The following is a 21,635-nucleotide window of genomic DNA, read 5'->3' on the forward strand; positions in this document are numbered from 1 at the left end:
CAAATTCAGTATTGTCTACTCAGACCGGCAGTGGCTCTCCAGGGTCTCAGGCAGAGGTCTTTCGCATCACCTACTTGCCTTGTCCCTTTAACCGGAGATGCCGGGGATTGAACCTGGGACCTTCTGCATGCCAAGCAAAGGTTCTACCACTGAGCCATGGCCCCTTCCCAAAAGTGTTAGCAAAGCCGTATCTCCTTGATTTCTTTCTTCAAAGAGGTGGCGTGGCTGGGAGACGGTCAAGAGAGGGTGCAGCTCCCACCCATTGAATGTCTGCCTGCTCCCTTTCAGGCAGCGCTTCCAGGCAGACGACCTCCCAGGCAGGAAAGCTGTGCAGGATTGCTTTCCTTTCTTCGGGCGCTCGATTGATTTCTATTTATTGTTGAATTCTAAAGATTGTTAGGGGGTTATGGTGACGTTTAAGCACGTGGGTTCAGGAAGCATTAAATGGATTCTTCCAGTTGTCCGCACAACAACCCTGTGAGGTGGGTTAGATTGGGAGTAGGTGATTCCCCCCTTCGCTTACGCTTCAAGTCAAGTGGGGATTTTAAATCCACAATCCAGCCCTGGTTCTGCACGCAGCTACTAGGTCACACAGGTTCATTCTATTATCTATTACATTTTAAAATCCTGTCTTTCCTATAGGATTGCCAACCTCCAGGTGGTGGCTGGAGATCTCCTGCTATTACAACTGATACCCAGCCGATAAAGATCAGTTCACCTGGAGAAAAAGGCTGCTTTGGAAGGTGGACTCTATGGCATTATAACCCTTTAAAGTCCATCCCCAAACCCCGCCCTCCTCAGGTTCCACCCCCAAAACCTCCAGGTATTTCTAAACTCTGCTTTCCTACAAAAAGCTCCAGGCTGCACACATTTCCCCCACCTTCATTTTATCTTCATGCTAACCCTGAGAGGTAGGTTAAGTGGAGAAGCCCAATTAAAATGCAATGCTAGCAAAACAGATCTGGCCGAAGGCCTTAGTTTCCATGTGTTAAATTTCTGCTCTTATGTTCAAGATATTTGAATTATTTGATTTGTCTTTGCCATGCTTAATGGTAGATATTAATCTTCTAGCTGTCCATCCTCTAGAGTATTGGCCATGTGGCCTGAATAGAAGTTTATGTATTTTCTGTTCATATTATTTCCATTCATGTTTTTTATGCTATTTTTATGTAGCCACTTTAACATTAGGGTTCCCCCCCCCCCCCATTCCCTGGCCTTTTACCATTTGCTTTTTTAAATGCATGGATTTTTTTAATGCTTTTGTGGTATGTTAACACGTAACACCTCAATAAATTTAATATATTTTTTTAAAAAAGAGATCTGACCCAGGGGACTTTGCCCTCACAAATCTAAACTCGTCTTGTCCCATACACAAAACAGCTGGTGGTGGTGGAAAGGGCTGTCAATCACTCAACATATAGCCACCGCTTGGGGTTTTCAAGGTAAGAGATGTCCAGAGGTGGTTTGCTATTGCCCTGCCTTTGCATAATAACGCTAAACTTCCTTGGTGGTCTCCCATCCAAATACTGACCAAGGCTGACGCTGCTTAGCTCCTGGGATCTGCCGGATCAGGCCAGCCTATTAGAACAGCCAGGCTAAAGGCCTCTGATGTTCTGCTTAAGCGTGACAGCTTGCTACGGTTTCATGTGGGTCACCGTGTCAGTCTGCAGTGGAAGAGCAAGATCCCAGCAACACCCTTAAAAACGAGCAAGATTTGCAGGTCATAAACTTCCAAGAGTCAACGCTCCCTTGTCACAAAGAGATCTATGCCTTTCAAAGAGTGATACCCTGGAAATCTTATTGGTCATGAGGGTGCTACTGCACTCGAACACTCTAGGGGAGAGGTGTCAAACATAAGGCCCACAGGCCGGATCCGGCCCCTTGACAGCTCTTATCTGGCCCGCAAGCCAGCCAAGGCAGCCACACACACACACACGTCCCAATCTGGGCTGGCGAGGCCTGGCCCAGCTTGACCAAGTGACACTTAAGTCATACCTGGCCCTCGTAACGATTGAGTTCAAAACCCCTGCTCTAGGGGATTCTCAAAAAAGGAAAGGTAGGAAGGAGCAGAATAGTTTTCCAAACAGCCTGCTGCATGTGCCAGGTGCTGTACAAAATGCCACAACCATGACCGTTCCAGCCAGCCAGCTGTGTTAGTCCACTGCCGCAGAATCAGTCAGGAGTCCGCAGCACTTCCAAGCCTAGCAATATTATTTTTTCAGCATCGCTTTCGGAAAGTCAAGAGCTCACTTCATCAGAGGCCAGGACAGTGGCTCCTGAAACCCAGGGGTTAAGTATCAGCTGTGATAAAGGCGGGGAACACCCTACTTCCCAAACGCCAGCCCGCAAGAGGGGAGGCTGAGGGTAGAGAGGGAGCTGCTACGGTCCTGAAGAACAATGACCGGAGGCAAAAAGCCACTCCCTTGGGAGGAAACGAAGGAAGCCAACAGCACCGAGAGCCATGCAGAAGCCCTGGAGTTGTAGACTCCAGTCCGGTAGCCTGTATATTGAGAGATGTTTTAACATGCTCGGTTTGTGCTCTTTGGGGCCAGGCCAGATGAAATGTCAAGAGATCTAGGAAGGCAACTCATTTTTATTGTTGCTCCTGCTAAGCAGCTGCTTGTGGGGACCCCAAATTTGGATCAAACCACTGCGTGGAGGGTTTATCCCCCCACACACTAAAGGCCAGCCCAGCCGGGTGAGGGGGCTGGATTGCTAGCAGAGAAAAAGAAGAGTTGGTTTTTATATGCCAGCTTTCTCTACCACTTAAGGCAGAATCAAACCGGCTTAGAATCACCTTCCCTTCCCTCCCCACAGACACCCTGTGAGGTAGGTGGGGCTGAGAGAGCTGTGACCAGCCCAAGGTCACCCAGCTGGCTTCATGTGTAGGAGTGGGGAAGCAAATCCACTTCAACAGATCAGCCTCCGCCGCTCATGTGGAGAAGAGGGGAATCAAACCTGGTTCTCCAGATCAGAGTCCACCACTCCAAACCAAGTGCAGCCTCTTTCCTTCTAGAAAGACCGGATGAGAGGAATGCAGCAAAATCCTGAGCAGTCACTCCAGTTTCAGTCCGTTGGACTGGAGTAACTCTGCAGAGGACTGCCCTGCAAAGGAAAGGGATACTGAGAGGCAGAGGGACAAGGGGAATAAATTCTCATCATTCTTACAGTGTGGAACCCCTGAACATAGCCACAGGAAATATGTAGATCTTGGGCAAAGAGGAGGCACATCAGCTCATTTGGCACTAGCCCTTGGATATTAGGAATGGGTAAGAATTTTTTTAAACCAACTCTTCTTGTTCTTGGCCAGGACTGACCATTGTCTCCAAGGTCCTTGAAGATACTAATTTGCCATGTATTTTAAACATTATATAAAGATATATTTTGAAATGGGGATGCCTCTGACTCCCCGTGCCAGGAGGCAACATCAGGGGAAGGCCTCAGCCTCTATGCCCTGTTGTTGGGCCTCCAGAGGAATTGGTTTGCCAGAGTGAGACCAGGATGCTGGAATAGGTGGACCACTGGTCTGATCCAGCAGGGCTCTTCTTATGCCTGGGACTGAACCTGGGACCTTCTACAAGGAAAGTAGTCCCCCTTACCATCCCAAAGGGACTGTGATAATGCTGCACATTGCTACAGGGACCCAAAAAAAATACACCATCAACTTGCATTGCTGCTGCACTGACCTTCCCAATAGGAACAGAAGGGGAAAGCGAGGGGCTGAAACAAACTGTTACCTGATGACAATCTGTTATGCTGATGACATTCTGGAGCAGCAAAACAAAAACTTGCCAGATCTTCAAGAACTCAGAACAGGCCATACTTTAAAGGAATTTTATAGTACAGTAAAAATCCAACAAAAATTGCGTCCATCACAACAAACAGGAAAAAAGTCCATTCAGGGATTTCTTTCAGTTTTTAGAAGAGATGCCATCTCTCTCTCTTTTCTCAGCACACAGCTGAGAAGAAAAAAAAAAGACATTCCCAACAGCGATGCGTCCGGGTCTTGGGAGGGCAATCAGACTTGCTCAGCGAGATCCAACACTCTGAATTTGTCCAGGTTGTAGAAGCAGGCCTTCACCACTCGGCCACCGAAGTACCTTCCGTTGAGGTCCACCACGGCTAGAAATCAGACGGAAAACATACCGTTAGACACTGACGTCAGAAGTGACAGATCGGCTACGGAACCACAGGCAAGAGCCTTTAGATGCGTTTTGCTAAGGATGGCGCTTTTCCTGAGCACACAAGGAGTTTTACACTAATGCAAGAGACCTCTAATCCCATACCAGTTTATAAGGAAGAGGGTGGGGAGAACAGAAGAGGAAGAGCTAGACTCGAGTAGCACCTTAGAGACCAAGAAGATTTTCGGGGTGTACGCTTTTGAGAGTTAAAGCTCCCTTCATCAGAAGAAAGAGGGAAGGAAAGAAATTGAATGAAGTCTGAAGAAGAAAAGTTTTTTACATGCCAACTTTCTCTACCTTTTAAGGAGAATTAAACCGGCTTACAATTGCCTTCCTCTCCCCACAACAGACACCTTGTGAGGTAGGTGGGGCTGAGAGGGTTTGGAGAGAACTGTGACTGGCCCAAGGTCACCCAGTAGGCTTCATGTGGAGGAGTGGGGAATCAAACCCGGTTCTCCAGATTAGACTCCACCACTCTTAACCACTACACCACGCTGGCTCTCCCAGTAGTTGCTAGTTTATGCTAAGTGGGAACTGTGATGAAAAAACCAAGCTGGGCAATATGTGACTTGTGATTTTCCCAGTAGGGTCTTTTTATATGGGGAAGCATGAAAAACGAGATGGTGAGTGGCCAGCATTATTATCAGTTGACAGAGAAAGGAGGAAACTTTGCATTGTAAGTGAAAGTATCTCCAGGGTAACAAACATTATGCAACTACCCAATCTTGTTCAGTGCATTCAAGGCTGGGCAGAAGGATACCAGCTACGTTCGTCACAGTTACATTTCCCCAGAAAGTAAGACCCATATATAACTTCTGGTCCAGAGGTTTTTGAAAGAAAGGGCTTTCTCATCAACCGCTTACCTTTAATTGCTGATTCCACCCTTTCAAACTCCAAAAATATTCTAACTGCTTCATCATCCGGAGCACCTGGAATCTAAAATCAGACACACACAATTGGTACGGAGGACCGCTCAGATTAGAGAGAGAGAAAGAGAGAGAGCAAAACAAAGCAGGTTCAACCTGAAGCTGGCTAAGGTACTTTCCCTATCAAAAAAGAATCCCAGCGTTATGAGAATCACTGCTGAGATGCATTAAACAGAGCTATCACATACACGTGAGAATGAAAGGGTAGAACGGACTTGACTAATTCAGATAGCAGGTGGTAGAGTCCAGCTCAGAATGTTCTTGTGTGGAAAACTCCCCGCAAGCAGAAAACCAACACAGCAAGGAGAAAGGTTCTGGGGAGTTTTTAACCTAGCGGGAGAATTCCCAAGATGTTCCTATTCTATGACCTTGTTCCCCGGCATATTATGATTCGGGCCTCAAACCAAATGCAGGCTAGGTGGCTCCAACAAACTGAGAACAGAAGGGATGGTTCGTGGTTAGGAATACATTAGTGGGAAGACTGAATGGACTGGGGCAGGTTAATAGGGTTGCATTATACAAAATTGTTCAAAAACTTACTTGGATAAATGATTAGAAGATGTGGTCTACTCTGCTGTATAGAGCTTACTGCAAGTAGGATCCTATTATTTAATTTTTGTATCGCTTAATGTGTCATATGAACACCTACGCTATGTTTCAGCTATTTCTGGTGGTTCCAGACTTCTAAAATCCTAATGCCCTGATTACTGAATGCCCCATTTTGTTGACTGTATTGACTATGCGTAATCCACTGTGAGTCCCCGTGAGGAAGGCTGTCTATAAATAACTCAACAAACAAATGAAATTAGGAGGCTGCTATGAATGAGGGAGAAGAACCCGTCCCTGATAGGAAGGCAGGAAGTAATCGGCTCAAGCCAAGATCAGGCAACTGGAAACGCATTTCTGGGGAAGGGGAGGAAACGTCCCCAGGAAATTATTCCTAGGAGGCTGGATGAACGTCTGCCAGGAACTATTTAGATGCAACAATCTCTGCTACCATTTTGGGCTAAATCCCAAGCAAGTGATCTTTCTCTTTTTTGGCATATAAAATTTTTATAGGGTCCAAGCAAGTGATCCTCAGGAGTAGCTTCCAGCTCCAAATTCACACCTACTGACTCATTCGTGTCATACCCAAGCCAACGTGGGAACAAAATACTGACTCATCCGACGTTTCCAAGAAACTGAAGGGGATCATCAGCTCTATGCAAGTCTGAGAAGCTTCAGGCACTGCAGGAAGTTATCAATTAGAGCATTATTAGTTCCAGAAGGGCTCGCCTGTGAACAAATTCAGGTCCAAAGGAGTGCTCTCTCAGGTAGAGCTTTCCACTTGGGATCCTGGCCTTGCATGTCAAGGCTGATTTTTGATGCCCTTTAAGTAAGGTTTTGGTATTGCTCTGATTGTGTGTTTTGCATTTTAATAACTTCAAAAAGAGTTGGTTTTTATATGCCAACTTTCTCTACCACTTAAGGAAGAATCAAACCAGGTTATAATCCCCTTCCCCTCCCCACAACAGACATCCTGTGAGGTGGGTGGGGCTGAGAGAGCTCTAAGAGAGCAGTAACTAGCCCAAGGCCACCCAGCAGGCTTCATGTGTAGGAGTGAGGAAACCAACCCAGTTCACCAGATTAGAATCCACCACTCATGTGGAGGAGAGGGGAATCAACCCCCGTTCTCCAGATTAAGAGTCCGCCGCTCCAAACCACTGCTCTTAACCACCACACCGGCTCCAGGAAGGGTGTGCAGTTTTTAAAAGATTTCAGTATTTCCCTAATTGTGTGTTTTGCATTTTAACAGCTTCAAAAAAGGAAGGGTGCCCAGTTTTTAAAAAGATGTCTCCTCTCTCTTCCCCTCATGGGTTTTTACAGATCTATGCCTCTATTTTGGGCATCTGCCCCCTTTTTAAAAATCACTGTGCAGCACCTACAAAACTTGGGATCTTAAGGCACATAAGTGTGTGTGTTTGTTAAGTGCCGTCAAGTTGCTTCCGACTCACGGCGACTATGAACCAATGTCCTCCAAAACATCCTATCGTCAACAGCCTTGCTCAGGACTTGCAAACCAAGGGCAGTGGCTTCCTTGATCGAGATTATCCATCTCACCTTGGGTCTTCCTCTCTTCCTATTGTCTTCAACTTTTCCTAGCATGATTGTCTTTTCCAGTAACTCTGGTCATCTCATAATGTGACCAAAGTACAATAGCCTCAGTTTAGCCATTTTAGATTGTAGGGGCAGTTCGGGCTTGATTTGATCTAAAATCCACTGTTTTTGAGGTTTTTTGGCAGTCCACTGTATCTGTAACACTCTCTCCCAACACCACATTTCAAAGGAATCTGCTTTCTTCCTGTCAGCTTTCTTCACTGCCCAACTGTCACACCCATACATAGTAATGGGGAATTCTATGGCATGAATTAACTTGATCTCGGTTGACAGTGACACGTCTTTACACTGAAGAATCTTTTCTAGCTCCTTCATGGCTGCCCTTCTCAGCCTCAACCTCTTGGCACAAAAGTACATGCTGGGAAATGAGGCTGCTGCTTCCCTACCTCAAAGATGACGCACTTCCCGACTTTGCCGTACTTTTCACATTCCTCCTTGGTTTCGCCTTCAAGGTCCTCGTCGACCTCCCCAGCCCCGACCATGTTCTGCAAGAAAGAGAATTCAACCGCAGTTGCTGACACCAAACGTAAAGCCAGCATTTCCATGCAGCTGCCTGAGGCCCCAAGAGAAAAGAGGATGGCGCGGAGCTGGAGATCAGACATTACACCTATCCGCTATCAGAGTATCCCGGTACAAATCCGCGGTGACGGCAAAACCAGAAGGCCAATTAAAGAATTCCAAGATAAATGGAATATATTCCTCACAATATATGGGCTGAGGGGGAAGAGATATATGCCACCTGAGAGATAAAAAAATTAGATTAAGTGAGATTATCTGTTTTGTATAATGCTCAGATATTATAAGTTATATTATTTATATTATAAGAAATTCAAAGAGGGAGTTCAGGATTATTTAACAGATATGAATTAATAATACACTTGTATTATGGTTATAGTATATTAAGAAACTAAGGGGCAGTAATTTGGGTTTATAAAGGATGCTAAAGGTGTGTGTTAAGTGCTGTCAAGTCGTTTCCAACTTATGGCGACCCTATGAATGAAAGTCCTCCAAAATGTCCTATTTTTACAGCCTAGCTCAGGTTTTGCAAACTGAGGGTTGTGGCTTCCTTTATTGAGTCCATTCATCTCTTCTTGGGTCTTCCTCTTTTCCTGATGCCCTCAACTTTTCCTAGCATGACACTAAAGATGGTAATTGCCCAATATCTTGGTTAAAGCAAGTTTATGGGGAGTAGCAATCTTAGTGTTATCTTATTCAGCCGTTTTTCTATTTTCTGTATTTTACATTCTTTTTGTATCTGTTTTCTTTGTATCAATTATTATAATATATTTATTTTTTAAATAGAATGTCCAAGTACAGTTACATGCCCTCTCATTCTGGGATGTGCCCCAGAGATGGCTTTTTCTGCTCGCTTTCTGGAATTTTCTTCTTACGTCCCATCACTGGGCCTACAATCCAGAGAAATCTCACAAAATGAATAAGCACTTCCTCCCAGAACCTACAAACTAGGACCTTGCTGGATGTGGAGGGGCCATGGCTCAGTGGTAGAGCATTTGCTGGGCAGGCAGAAGGTCCCAGGTTCAATCCCCGGCATCTCCAGTTAAAGGGACCAGGCAAGTAGATGATGTGAAAGACCTCCGCCGGAGAACCTGGAGAGCCATGGAAAGGGGCCGTGGCTCAGTGGTAGAGCATCTGCTTGGCATGCAGAAGGTCCCAGGTTCAATCTCCTGCACCTCCAGTTAAAGGAACCAGGCAAGCAGATGATGTGAAAGACCCCTGCCTGCGACCCTGGAGAGCCGCTGCTGGTCTGAGTAGACAATACTGACTATGATGGACCAAGGGTCTGATTCAGTATAAGGCAGCTTCATGTGTATCAACCACTATCACACCAGCTGGAGATTTAAATACCCACGAAGTGATGCTTGAACTGAGACACTTACCCGTAACAAAACCACTTTGGTAGGGCACTTCAGTATCTCTGTTAAGGGGTTCGAGTCCGATTTCTTGGAAGAGTCTGCTATTCAGGAGAAGCAGTAAAAGGTTCCAAGTTAAATTCTAAATCATTATTTCATTCAAATGACATTAAGCTAGCAGCATTATCCTGCCTGTGTTAGGAACATAAGAATGGCCTGGCTGGATCAGACCAAGGCCCATCAAGTCCAGCAGTCTGTTCACACAGTGGCCAACCAGGTGCCTCTAGGAAGCCCACAAACAAGACGCCTGCAGCAGCACCATACTGCCTGTGTTAAGAACATAAGAAAACCATGCTGGATCAGACCAAAGCCCATCAAGGCCTATGGTTGAGGGCAGCAACGGTTTCAATCTCCGAATCTCTGATTAGTCCCCCTCTGAAATCTGAGGTTAAGAGACAGCGCAAAGTCCTTCACTTCCAACAATACAGACGAAAGGGCTGACTGAACATACAAAGCAGCTTCGTATGTTCATGGATGAAGTCTATGGGCTGCAGGCTCAGTAGTAGAGCATCTGCTGGGCATGCAGAAGGTCCCAGGTTCAATCCCCGGCATCTCCAGTTAAATGGACCAGGCAAGTAGGTGTTGTGAAAGACCCCCGCCTGAGACTCTGGAGAGCAGCTGCTGGTCTGAGTAGACAATACTGACTTTGAAGGACCAAGGGTCTGATTCAGTATAAGGCAGGCTTCATATGTTGAAGTCTCCCCCCCTCCCCCCGCAATTCCACTTCCCGGCCACCCGGAAGCAAGCCTTCCCCCTCTTTCGCAGAGGCAATCCCATGTTACCTTTATCAGCAGCATCACCAATAATGATTTTGCCGCCCCTCTTGCTGGTTTTCTCGACCGACAGCGCCGTGCTCAAGCCCTGCTCATGTTTCCCAAGTCCCTGGCCCTCTCGGAAGCCGTACTTCTGCATTATCTTGTGCGCCACTGTGCCTCTGCGGGGAGAGAAAGGAAGAGGCCATCTGGCAGCTGTTGGAAATGGGGTATTTTGCAGGACAGGCATGCCAGGAGGCTAAGATGACGGCCACTGTGGTAGAATTGGGCACGGTGGTCTTGGTAATCCAGTTCACTGCCTCTCAAGCTAACCTACCTCACAGGGTTGTTGTGAGGATAAAATGGAGAAGGACAGTACCAAGTACACCAGCTTGAGCACCCTTGGAGGAACGGTGGGATAAATAGACAGCTTACAGCCAGTGTGGAGTAGGGGCCAGAGTGTCAGACTAGGATCTGGGAGCCCCAGGTTCAAATCCCCACTCTGCCACGGAAGCTTGCGGGGTGGCCTTGAGCCAGTCACGTTAGCTCACAGGGATGTTGTGCAGATAAAATGGAAGAGAGGATAACAATGTAAACAGCTTTGGTTCTCCACTGGGGAGAAAGACAGGGTATAAATGAAGTAACTAAAAAACTAAAAAACAACATTCTCTCCAGGGCTGGGCTCTGGAAATATGGTTTGCTAGACAGACTAATCATACCGGGCAGAAAAAACTCGACTGATTCCTTTTTTCCTTGCAAGACTCTCTGGGGCAACAACTGTAAAACGGGGACTGGCAGGACACACCTTGATTTTTACATAAGCTGTCAGGAAACTGAATACGCCCCTTGCATTAAGTGGCCAAAGGATGGGTAAGAAGTCTGTATTGTGCACCCACACACGGAGACATTATGAATTGTCCTAGGAGTCAAGACTCAAACACTCTAGGACAGGGGTGTCAAACACATAGCGTGGGGGTTGGACCCGGCCCTTTGAGGGCTCTTATCCAGCCCGCAAGGCAGCCACACACACACCCTCGATCTGGGCTGGCGAGGCATGGCCCGGCCAAGAAGTTGGTTTTTATATGCCGACTTTCTCTACCACTTAAGAAAGAATCAAACTAGCTTACAATCACCTTCCCTTCCCCACAACAGACACCCTGTGAGGTGGGTGGGGCTGAGAGAGCTCTAAGACAGGAGTGTCAAACATACGGCCCACGGGACAGATCTAGCCCCTTGAGAGCTCTCATCCGGTCCTCAAGCCAGCCACTTCCCACCCTTGTTCTGTGCTGGCAAGGTATGGCCCAGCCCAACCAAGTGACATTTATATCATATCCAGCCCTCGTAACAAATGAGTTTGACACCCCTGCTCTAAGAGAGCTGTGACTGGCCCAAGGTCACCCAGCAGGCTTCATGCGGAGGAGCGGGGAAACCAACCCGGTTCACCAGATTAGAGTCCGCTGCTCTTAACCACTACACTGCACTGGCTCTTCAAGTGGCATTTATGTCATATCCAGCCCTCGTGACAAACGAGTTCGACACCCCTGCTCTAGGAACTATTGTTTGATTACCCCACTGTAACAAACCATTGCTTATGTTAATCATGTCAGTTCAGGGAAAAGGAAGTACAAATCTTGGCTCAATTTCTCATTCATTCGCTTGGCATCAATGACCCCTGAAGGCCTGCGAACCCGGAAATCAAAGCAATCTCCCGTCACTTGACATAAACTGACTTCTGTAAACGCAACTCTGAATTGCGATTATCATTCTGCCCATGTAAAGGCACTGTGACTGGCTGCTGCCTTTAAGCCAGAATGTCTCTCCTCAGCCCTCTGCTGGCACTTTTCACAAAAGGTCAGTTTGCCGTCAGCACTCACCCCATGTTAGCCAGGAAGGAATTGCTGGGGCCCGTCGGCGACCGAGGTCTCTCGGGCTCATCGTACATTGGAGGCGGAATGGCTGCTTTCGAAGACGAACTGCGGGGCCGCGACTCTTCTTCATATGGGAAATTCGACACAGCTAGAAGGGAGAAGAGTTGATTACCATTTCAGCAGAACATAAGAAAGGCCCTGCTGGATCAGACCGAGGCCCATCAAGTTCAGCAGGCTGTTCACACAGAGGCCAATCAAGTGCCTATAGGAAGCCCACAAGCAAGATGACCGCAGCAGCATTATCTTGCCTGTGTTCCACGGCACCTCATATAATAGGAATGCTCCTCTGATCCTGGAGAGAATAGGGATGCATCATGACTAGTATCCATTTTGACTAGTAGCCATGTATTTATTTTATTGCACTTTTACCCTGCCCTCCCTTCTCCTCCATGAACATGTCCACTCCCCTCTTAAAGCCTTCTCCACATCCTGGGGCAAGGAGTTCCACAATTTAACTATGCATTGTGTGAAGAAATACTTCCTTTTCTCTGTTTTGAATCTCTCACCCTCCAGCTTCAGCAGATGACCCTGCCTTCTAGTATTACAAGAGAGGGAGAAAAGCTTCTCCCTGTCCACTCTCCCCATACCAAGCATAATTTTATAGACCTCTCTCTATAAGGGGAGACCCTTAACTGCCTTCTTTCCCTTAACTGCCTTAACTGCTTTCTTTCGTTCATAATTTTAGCCCTAAGCGTTTTATCCGCTCCTCATAGGGCAGTTGCTCTAGCCCCCTGATCATTTTGGTTGCTCTTTTCTGTGCCTTCTCCTGCTCTGCAATATCCTTTTTGAGGTGTGGTGACCAGAACTGTACACGGTATTCCAAATGTGGTCTCACCATAGATTTGTACAAGGACAGTATGATAGCAGCAGGTTTATTCTCTATTCCTCGTCTAATTATGGCCAGCATGGAATTTGCCTCTTTCACAGCAGTCGCACATTGGGTTGACATCTTCATCGAGCGATGCACTACCACACCAAGATCCCTTTCTTGGTCTGTCACTGCCAGCACAAACCTGGGAGACCCAGGTTTGAATCCCTGGTTTGCCATGCAAGTTTGTACAGTGACCTCAGGCCAGCCACATTCTCTCAGCTTCATGCACCTCACAGGGTTGTTGTGAGGATAAAATGGAGGCGAGGAGAAGGGCAAAAGATGCTCTGGGTCCCCTCTGAGGAGACAGGCGGAGCATAAATGAAATAAATAAATCAATATATCATGGGTCGAGCATCAAACCCATTAGAAGTCAGTTACAGCTACAGAAGCTCAGGTATCAGTGATGAGGTTTTAGCCAAACACTGATACATAGCATCTCAGCAAAAGTGGGCAACTGAAATGTCATACCAGGCACTAAGGGAATCTGTTGAATCTCAAAAGTGAATCAAAGGAAGCTTCTAGCCCTCATGGTCATTAAACCAAAACTGGCAGCAAAAATTGTGTCACTAAAATAGCCTTCAGAACCGGGAAGCAGTTGTGTGTTTGCTCAATCTTAGAACCACTCGCATGCCCCTAGGCAACCTAACGGAAGAAAACAGGGTGACAGAGGTACAGCCAAGTCAGTGAAAACTGGTGCTACACCAGCTCTTGCTCCTAGGATGGGCTGGAGTGTACATAACCCTTTCTGTTTATTCTAAGAGGCTGATCTTTTACAGTTTGCTTTCAGCCAGAAAACACTTACTCGTTTCAAGCTGGGGAAGGGCCATGGTTCAGTGGCAGAGCCTCTGCTTGGCAAGCAGAAGGTCCCAGGTTCAACCCCCGGCATCTCCAGTTAAAAGGGACGAGGCAAGTAGGTGAATAGGCAACTAGGCAAGACCCCTGCCTGAGCGGAGAGCCGCTGCCTGTCTGAAGAGACAATACTGACTTTGATGGACCAAGGGTCTGGTTCAGTATAAGGCAGCTTCATGTGTTCAAAGCTTTATAATTTATAACTGTAATTCTATGTTGTTAGCCACTCAGAGCCCAGCTTTAGTCAGGAAGGGCGAGATAAAATTAATTATTATTATTATTATTATTATTATGCTCTGGCTGCGTTTAATTAACCCGTTTTTATTATGCTTTGGAAAGCTGGCACAGAAATTTCCCAAATGAAACAAATGACAACAGTCAAAAGTTCAGGCTTCATCTCTTCTCCCAATAGGTTGATTTCGTGGGCCAGACCAAATAGGTTCATAGCAAGAGAATAAGACTGCTGTAGTGCCCCCTGGAAAGAAACAAGCCTAGTTATGTGGCTACAACTCGCTTGTAAACAGATGCTCAAAACGGACACTCAAAACTGTTTCCCAACAGGGCGCTCAGTTTAAACTTTCTGTATTCCCTTGCCATCTAGTGGACTCACGCAGCATTTCTCAAATTTTTATAAAACCACCTTTAAGTTCCCCTTGTGTGGGTGTGTAAAGTGCCGTTAAGTCGCCGCCGACTTATGGCAACCCCTTTTGGGGTTTTCATTGCAAGAGACTAACAGAGGTGGTTTGCCAGTGCCTTCCTTTGCACCGCAACCCTGGTATTCCTTGGTGGTCTCCCATCCAAATACTAACCAGGGCTGACTTCGCTTAGCTTCTGAGATCTGACAAGATCAGGCTAGCCTGGGCCGTCCAGGTCAGGGCTAAGTTCCCCTTATTCAACTTTAAATCAGACAATGAGAAAACTGAAATTGCTCAAGACTCTCTATTCCTTGGCTCCATCATTATCCAAAAGGGAAGCTGCAATCAAGAAATCAGAAGGAGATTGAGACTGGGAAGGGCAGCCATGGAGAAGCTAGAAAATATTAGATGTGAAAGTTGGACAGTGAAGAAAGATGACAGGAAGAAAGTAGATTCCTTTGAAATGGGGTGTTTAAAGAAAGCTTAAGATTTACATACGTTCCTTGTCCTTCTCAACCAAAGACGTAGGCGGCGCGATAGCTGCTCCTCCCATACCTGTAGAAGAAGAAGCAAACAAATATGAAAAAGAAATCTAATTGATGCTTTCGCAGGCCATGAGTTTGTTTCTCTATCTATGGGCCCCCTTTCCTCAGTGAGACTCAAGGCGGATTGCAGGGCGAAAAAAAGGTATGAGCAGACAGCAAAGGATTACAGACTCACAGAAGTTTCAGAGGGTATCCATGCTGCTCTGCAGCGAAACAACTAGATTCGACTCCAGCAGCACCTTAAAGGCCAACGAGATTTCCAGGGTTTAAGAAGAGTTGGTTTTTATACCCTGCTTTTCTCTACCTTTAAGGAGTCTCAAACCGGCTTACAATCGCCTGCCCCTCCCCACAACAAGCACCTTGCGAGGCAGCTGGGAGTTCAGAGAAAACTGTGATTGGTATAATACAGCCTTTCAGTTGCCTTATAAGAAAGAATTGGAGGTATAATGCAGCCTTTCAGTCGTCTTATGCATCTGTCACCATCAGTCCTAGAGGTCACTTACGTGATCACTCTAAGCGGCAGTGAAAGGCAAGGGGATAATGAACAGAGAACAGCCAGAGATTCGGTGGCTCACAGAGATTCCCGGCTTTTAAATTAATGGGACATTCGAGCGGATATGCTGCCAGGAACGGACAATACAGCTTGCTTCATTAAGTGGAGTCCTCTGCAGCTGTGTCTCAGACCAATACTACAAACCATTTCCAGTTCCCAAAGTCAATTAAAACTGGACTGTCTCTTTAGCACTCTTAAGTAATCAAAGATGACTCGTGCAGTCAGAATAAACACTAATGCGCAGAGGTCTCTCTCTTTCCAAGATCTCCATCCTGTCCAGTCAACAGGGTGTGTGTTTTTTAAGCAATACCATATTCAATATTTTAATCACTCAAACATTCCTTACTTCGTTTCCTTCTCTCCCTTTCATAGTCTTCGTCTTCATCAGAATCTGGATCCGGCCGTCTCGAGAATCCGCTTGCCTCATGTCTGTCTTTGCGCCTCCTTGCAGTTAAAAGAAGAAATTCACAGGACAATCCTTTAGCACGAAGACAGCTTCAGGTGAGTAACTCTGTCGGTCTGCCACAGAAGAACTAGATTTGAATCCAGTAGCACCTTAGAGACCAAAAGGATTTCCAGGTTGTATGCTTTCGATAGTCACAGCTCCCTTTGTCAGAGAAGTATCAGACGAAGGGAGCTTTGACTCTCAAAAGCTTACACCCTGGAAATCTTGTTAGTCTTCTACTGGACTCAAACCTTGCTCCTTCAGCGTGAATATCTAGGCCAGCGGTTCCAAAACTGCGCTCCATGGAACACTTGGTGCTCCACAAAACATCTCCTAGTGCTCCGTGAAGAGATTGGAAAGAAAAACACTACTGTCATTTGGTTTAGTAGATAGGTGCTAGGTGAAAATTAGTGCTCCACGACAAATTTCTCTCCCAAAAGTCCTCCATGACTCAAAAAGTTTGGGAAACTCTGCTTCTTGGGAGGTGGTAAGTGCTCCTTCCCTGGAGGTTTTTAAGCAGAGACTAGATGGCCATCTGTCAGCAATGCTGATTCTATGACCTTAGGCAGATCATGAGAGGCAGTTCATGAGAGGGAGGGCATCTTGGCCATCTTCTGGGCATGGAGTAGGGGTCACTGGGCGTGTGGGGGGAGGTAGTTGTGAATGTCCTGCATTGTGCAGGGGGTTGGACTAGATGACCCTGGTGGCCCCTTCCGATTCTATGATTCTAGGCAGTACTTCCTCACACAATTAGGTTTTACCTAAAAGAACTACATAAGATAAAAACTGCAATTCAGTTCCAGTTTGGACTCATGACTGGCCTCCTCCTGCCCCAGATTAATATCTGCTGAGGTAAAGAGGGGGGGGGAAATCAAAATTCAGTTTTAGTGGCATCTGACACCCAATAGGTTACACTGCACATATAAACAGATCTATGTTGGAAGATCTTTCACATTTTTTAGTCATGCCCCCCATATTCAGATATTCTAGCAATTTAACACCACACAAACATTAATAATATCAATGTTAAGAAGAGGAAGAGTTTGTTTTAATATGCCAACTTTCTCTACCACTTAAGGGAGAATCAAACTGGCTTACAATCACCTTCCCTTCCTCTCCCCACAACAGACACCTTGTGAGGTAGGTGAGGCTGAGAGAGTTCAGAGAGAACTGTGACTGGCCCAAGGTCACCCAGCTGGTTTCATGTGGAAGAGTGGGGTATCAAAGAGTCCACTGCTCCAAACCATTAACCATTACACCATGCTGGATATTAGTGAAGATATAATCAACGCCACATTTACAACTATACTAAAGAGCAGCTAAAATGTGTACTATGTCTTTCTGGAAAATGTCTTTCATAGTAGATATGCCACAAAGTTTAGAAAATAGCCTTTAATGGCTACAAGTTAATGGACTGCATCAGAATTCAAGTATAGAAATACATCCATAATTTTTGTTTGTTTGTTTTCTGAAGCAGATAAGATTTATCACATTTTGGAACAGATTTCAAAATGATATTTTGGAATGCGATGTGCTTTTTCTACACTCATAGAAATTGATAAATTGATAACCATATGTCCTCTACACATTCTAAGATAGCCACATTTCTTTCGATACCACAGTTTCAGTGAATTCTGTTACTGAATAAACAATTTCATTACAATACGTTCCTCGTCTATCAGATGCCTTGGAATGAACACATTTTGATACAGGTGTTAAGGGAGTGGCCCATAATACCTGAAAACACACCCTGTGGTGAACATATGAATAATAGATAGCAGGTATAAGTGGGATTGACAGGAGCATGCCTATTATATTAGGTCCTGTGGAACACAGGCAGGATGGTGCTGCTGCAGTCGCCTTGTTTGTGGGCTTCCCAGAGGCACCTGTTTGGCCACTGTGTGGACAGACTGCTGGGCTCGATGGGCCTTGGTCTGATCCAGCAGGGCTTTTCTTATGTTCTTATATTGATCAAAAATTGCCCATTTCGTGAAAAATTCCTTAGCTCCCAATGTCTTCAATGCAACCCAAACGGTTTAAGAGGAAACCAAACGGTTTTCATGGCTGATGGCCTAAATCGCTTACTTTTCCCTTTCCTCTATCTCTTTCTGCCTCTCCAGCTCACGCTGTCTCTGCCGTTCTTCCCGCTGGCGTTTGACCACTTTCTCGTAGTCGTTGGGGAACATCGGATCGTACTCATCGGCCAGAGGGATCAATACATCACCTGCCGAAAAGCCACTGGGGACGGGATCCTGGAATCGAAAAAAACGTGTGAATTGACAAGAACTGTCCAGTGAAGCCACCAAGCTTTTGAATGCGCTTGAGCCTACTTCCAAAGCACTTTGTAAAAAAAATCCTTTCAAAACTTCTAATGGAGGAACTCCCTTGCACTCCAACACGAAGACCATGGCTGCTCTGCTACTGATATAGGGGCGGGGCCGTGGCTCAGTGATAGAGCATCTGGTTGGCATGCAGAAGGTCCCTGGTTCAATCCCTGGCATCTCCAGTTAAAGGGACTAGGCAAGGAGGTGATGTGAAAGACCCCTGCCTTAGGCCCTGGAGAGCTGCTGCTGGTCAGAGTACACAATACTGACTTTGATGGAACAAGGGTCTGATTCAGTAGAAGGCAGCTTCATGTGGTATGTGCAGAGATCTGCCAGGATGCACATCTGACTTGCGCTGCGCTGCACATTCAACCCAAAGCAAGCAGCACTGCAAAAAGGAATTGGGACCAGGCCCTCCACATGCCGCCATGCTGGATCTGCATCCGAATTATTTCCTCGCGGTTTACAAATAGTATTTGAAAGGGATTGCTCTGCACCACAACATTCCTGTTTGTACTGGGACACTTTGTTGTGGGTGGTAGGAATCACAGCACATCGTACATATTTTTTTTCAAAACTGCAAACGCTTTCAGCTTACTTTAGGGGCAGGTCCCTTCTTTATGAGCCTCAGAGACATTTGAAAAGGTCCTGTTCTGAGGGCCTTATTCAGGATGGTTACTCGGAAGTAGGGCTTTCCTAGCAGGGACACAAGGCTATGGAACTCTCTTCCTTTCCATCGAAGGTCTTACTAGGTTGACTCAATCACATTCCGTATCAGGAGAGACTCTGCCCCTGTGGTTCAGGATCTCCAGACTCGCTTATGCATATTATGTTGGAATGTCGCCTGGGTGAGGGCCTTCGTAATGACTGTCTATTAGATTTGCTTGATACTGATTTAGTCAATAAAAGCCGAATGTTAACTGCTCTACTGTCCGATGTCAAGCCTGAAACAACTGCCTCGGTTCAAAAATTTTGGTAATGTTACTGAGACAGGGATCTTTGAAGCCTGCCTAATATTTCAAGTTGCTGCTGTGATGTGGTTTATCTAGAGCAGTGGTTCCCAACCTTTTTTTGACCAGGGACCACTAGGACTTTTTTGTTCGGTCCAGGGACCCCAAGGTTCAAAATAAAAATTCAGAGAATTTGAAAATAAACTTTAAACATAACTGTTAGTTAAACATTAAACTTAGAATAATATCTGAATATATATATTTTATAATAGAGAACTTTTAATTGAAAATATTAATTTATTAGGGATTTATAACTTTGTTTCGCGGACCTTAATTTAGTTCTCGCGGACCCCTGGGGGTCCACAGACCCCTGGTTGGGAACCAGTGATCTAGAGACTGGTCAATGATCATGATTATCATTGTTTATTATATCACAGTCTGGCTGGATGGTTAATTATTTTAATCCTTTATTTTAACCTTTTGTTTAATCCCAAAATATGGTGCATTTTATATATTTCATACTTAACTGTATTGTCTACTCTGTAGGGGCCCTGGTTTGTTCATCAGGGATTTGTGTGATCTGTTTTCAATCGTAAGAATCTGTATGAGCTGACTTTTGTACTATGCCTATTAAAGGTTACTGAATTGAATTGAACTCTCTCCCCCCAAGAGGTTTATCAAGCACCATTATTGGGTTTTTTGGGAAACAGGAGATGTGATATAATGTCCCTTTAAGTAGAAGCCATCTCTCAGCTCACCTGTAGAGTATTTATTATCTTAATGATTTCTTGGCATTCAGCGGCCATCGTTGTTTGCTGGCTGATTCTGTTTGATATCCTTCTGTGTTTCAGAGGTGCCAATAAAGTAAGTTGTCTTCTTTATGGGATGCCTGATTATTTTTTTAATACCTTCAAGGCCTTTATCTGAGGTCAGCACATTACCATTATGATGCATCTTGAGGCAGCGAGTTAAGACCACCCTCTTTAATGTCAGGGATTTTCTGTGCCGTGTTTGTATGTGACAAAATCTTGTACTGGTGGGAAGAGGGTGACGCTAATAGCTGCATATTCTGCTTACAGCAGGGGTGCCAAACATAAGGCCCACGGGCCAGATCCAACCCCTTGGGAGTTCTTATGCGGCTCGCGAGCCAGCCAAGGCAGCCACCCCGGCCCAACCAAGTGACATTTATGTCATATCCGGCCCTTGTAACAAGAGTTCAACACCTATGGCTTACGGGTGTCACGGGGACTGAACTAAGTGGACCTTTGCTCCAATCTAACAGGCCTGCTCTTGTGTTCATGTCTTGAGCGCTATTTCCTTCAGGAGACGTTCCCAGAAGAAAAGTCATCAAGGTCTTTCCCCATCACTCGCGCTAGCTGCTTTCTGTTTAGGATTCCTCCAACCTATTAGTTACTATCTCAGCCTCACCTTCAGGCCAGCCGCCACGTGTGGTGGAGTGTCCACAATCTGCCGCTCGTCAGAAGCGCTGCCTCGTTTCAGATCAATCACCGGAGCAAGGACTGTGCTCTGCTTTGTCCTCTGACTCTAAAATTAATAAAATATAAGTGAGAAGCGGACGCTGAACTCGACCTCAGACAATGCTGTGGCAGAGAAGTCTCGATATGTTTTTCCCACATGTGCAAAAGAAGAAAAAGATTTAGGTTTTCATACCCGGCTTTTCTCTACCTGAAGGAGTCTCAAAGAGGCCTACAATCACCTTCCCTTCCTTTCCCCACAACAGAGACCTTGTGAGGAAGGTGGGGCTAAGAGGCCGAGGTCATCCAGCAGGCTTCATGTGGAGAAGCGGGGAATCAAACCCAGTTCTCCAGATTAGAGTCTGCCGCTAATGACTACACCACGCTGGCTCTCAACATAAGTCAACATGAGTAAGTTGTCATCCAGTGATACACAAGCATGCACAGAGACATTGTCCAAAAGTACACTAGACACGTTTGTTTTTCTTAAACAATAGGTGTTGTGCAATAATAATTTATATCCCATTTTGTATGATTTTTTATTTCAAAGTGCGGCTGTTCCAAGCCTTTGACTTCCTGATTTTGGAGTCAGGAAGCAATTTTCCTGCAGGCCAGATTGGCCAAGGATCCTGGATGGTTTTCTGTTGCCATCTTGTGGGCATGGAGTAGGGGGTCACTATGGGTGTGGGGGGAGGAGGTAGTTCTGAGTTTCCTGCATTGTGCAGGGGGTTGGACTAGATGATCCTGGTGGTCCCTTTCAACTCTATGATTCTATGCTGGCAATAATAGGAGGGACCATTTTGACCAAACTGCTGCTGTACCTTTGCTTGGGTAAGCGCTGCTTTTTTCACTTGCAGTTGAGACTGTAATAGTTTGAAGTTTTTCGACCAGCCTTCTGTCTTGGAATCACTGGTTTCCACTCCCAGGTCATCATAGAGAGACATTTTCTTTCCAGTTCAGAACTGCAAGACAAAAAGATGATGTGAATCAAAGGGACAGCCACATCACTCCAATCTATCAGGGCCCCACTATTGTTTTTATCAAGAATTTTTTAAAATAAACACATAATTTGACCCTTAACTGCCGTCGTTTTGTCCCCCCAGTACTTGGATA

At 45.8% G+C, this 21,635-nt stretch overlaps 1 protein-coding gene across 2 annotated transcripts; it reads right to left on the minus strand.

The window, feature by feature from the left end:
- Positions 1 to 4,012: 4,012 nt before the first annotated feature.
- Positions 4,013 to 21,479, minus strand: RBM17 (RNA binding motif protein 17). Of its 2 annotated transcripts, none has more exons than XM_056846879.1 (11): positions 21,344 to 21,479; positions 20,476 to 20,592; positions 17,859 to 18,025; positions 15,675 to 15,772; positions 14,729 to 14,785; positions 11,822 to 11,963; positions 9,978 to 10,129; positions 9,163 to 9,236; positions 7,651 to 7,749; positions 5,045 to 5,117; positions 4,013 to 4,122 (listed from the first exon to the last, which is right to left on the minus strand). In XM_056846879.1, the coding sequence occupies exons 1-11, from the start codon at positions 21,464 to 21,466 to the stop codon at positions 4,019 to 4,021; spliced, it is 1,206 nt and encodes a 401-aa protein (XP_056702857.1). In that variant the 5' UTR covers positions 21,467 to 21,479; the 3' UTR covers positions 4,013 to 4,018. The 2 variants fall into 2 exon arrangements, with proteins under 2 accessions (XP_056702857.1, XP_056702856.1); XM_056846878.1 differs by having other exon boundaries at positions 9,163 to 9,239.
- Between the last annotated feature and the right edge of the window lie 156 nt (positions 21,480 to 21,635).

Source organism: Euleptes europaea, chromosome 3, assembly GCF_029931775.1.
Source record: "Euleptes europaea isolate rEulEur1 chromosome 3, rEulEur1.hap1, whole genome shotgun sequence".
NCBI classification, from domain to species: domain Eukaryota; kingdom Metazoa; phylum Chordata; class Lepidosauria; order Squamata; family Sphaerodactylidae; genus Euleptes; species Euleptes europaea.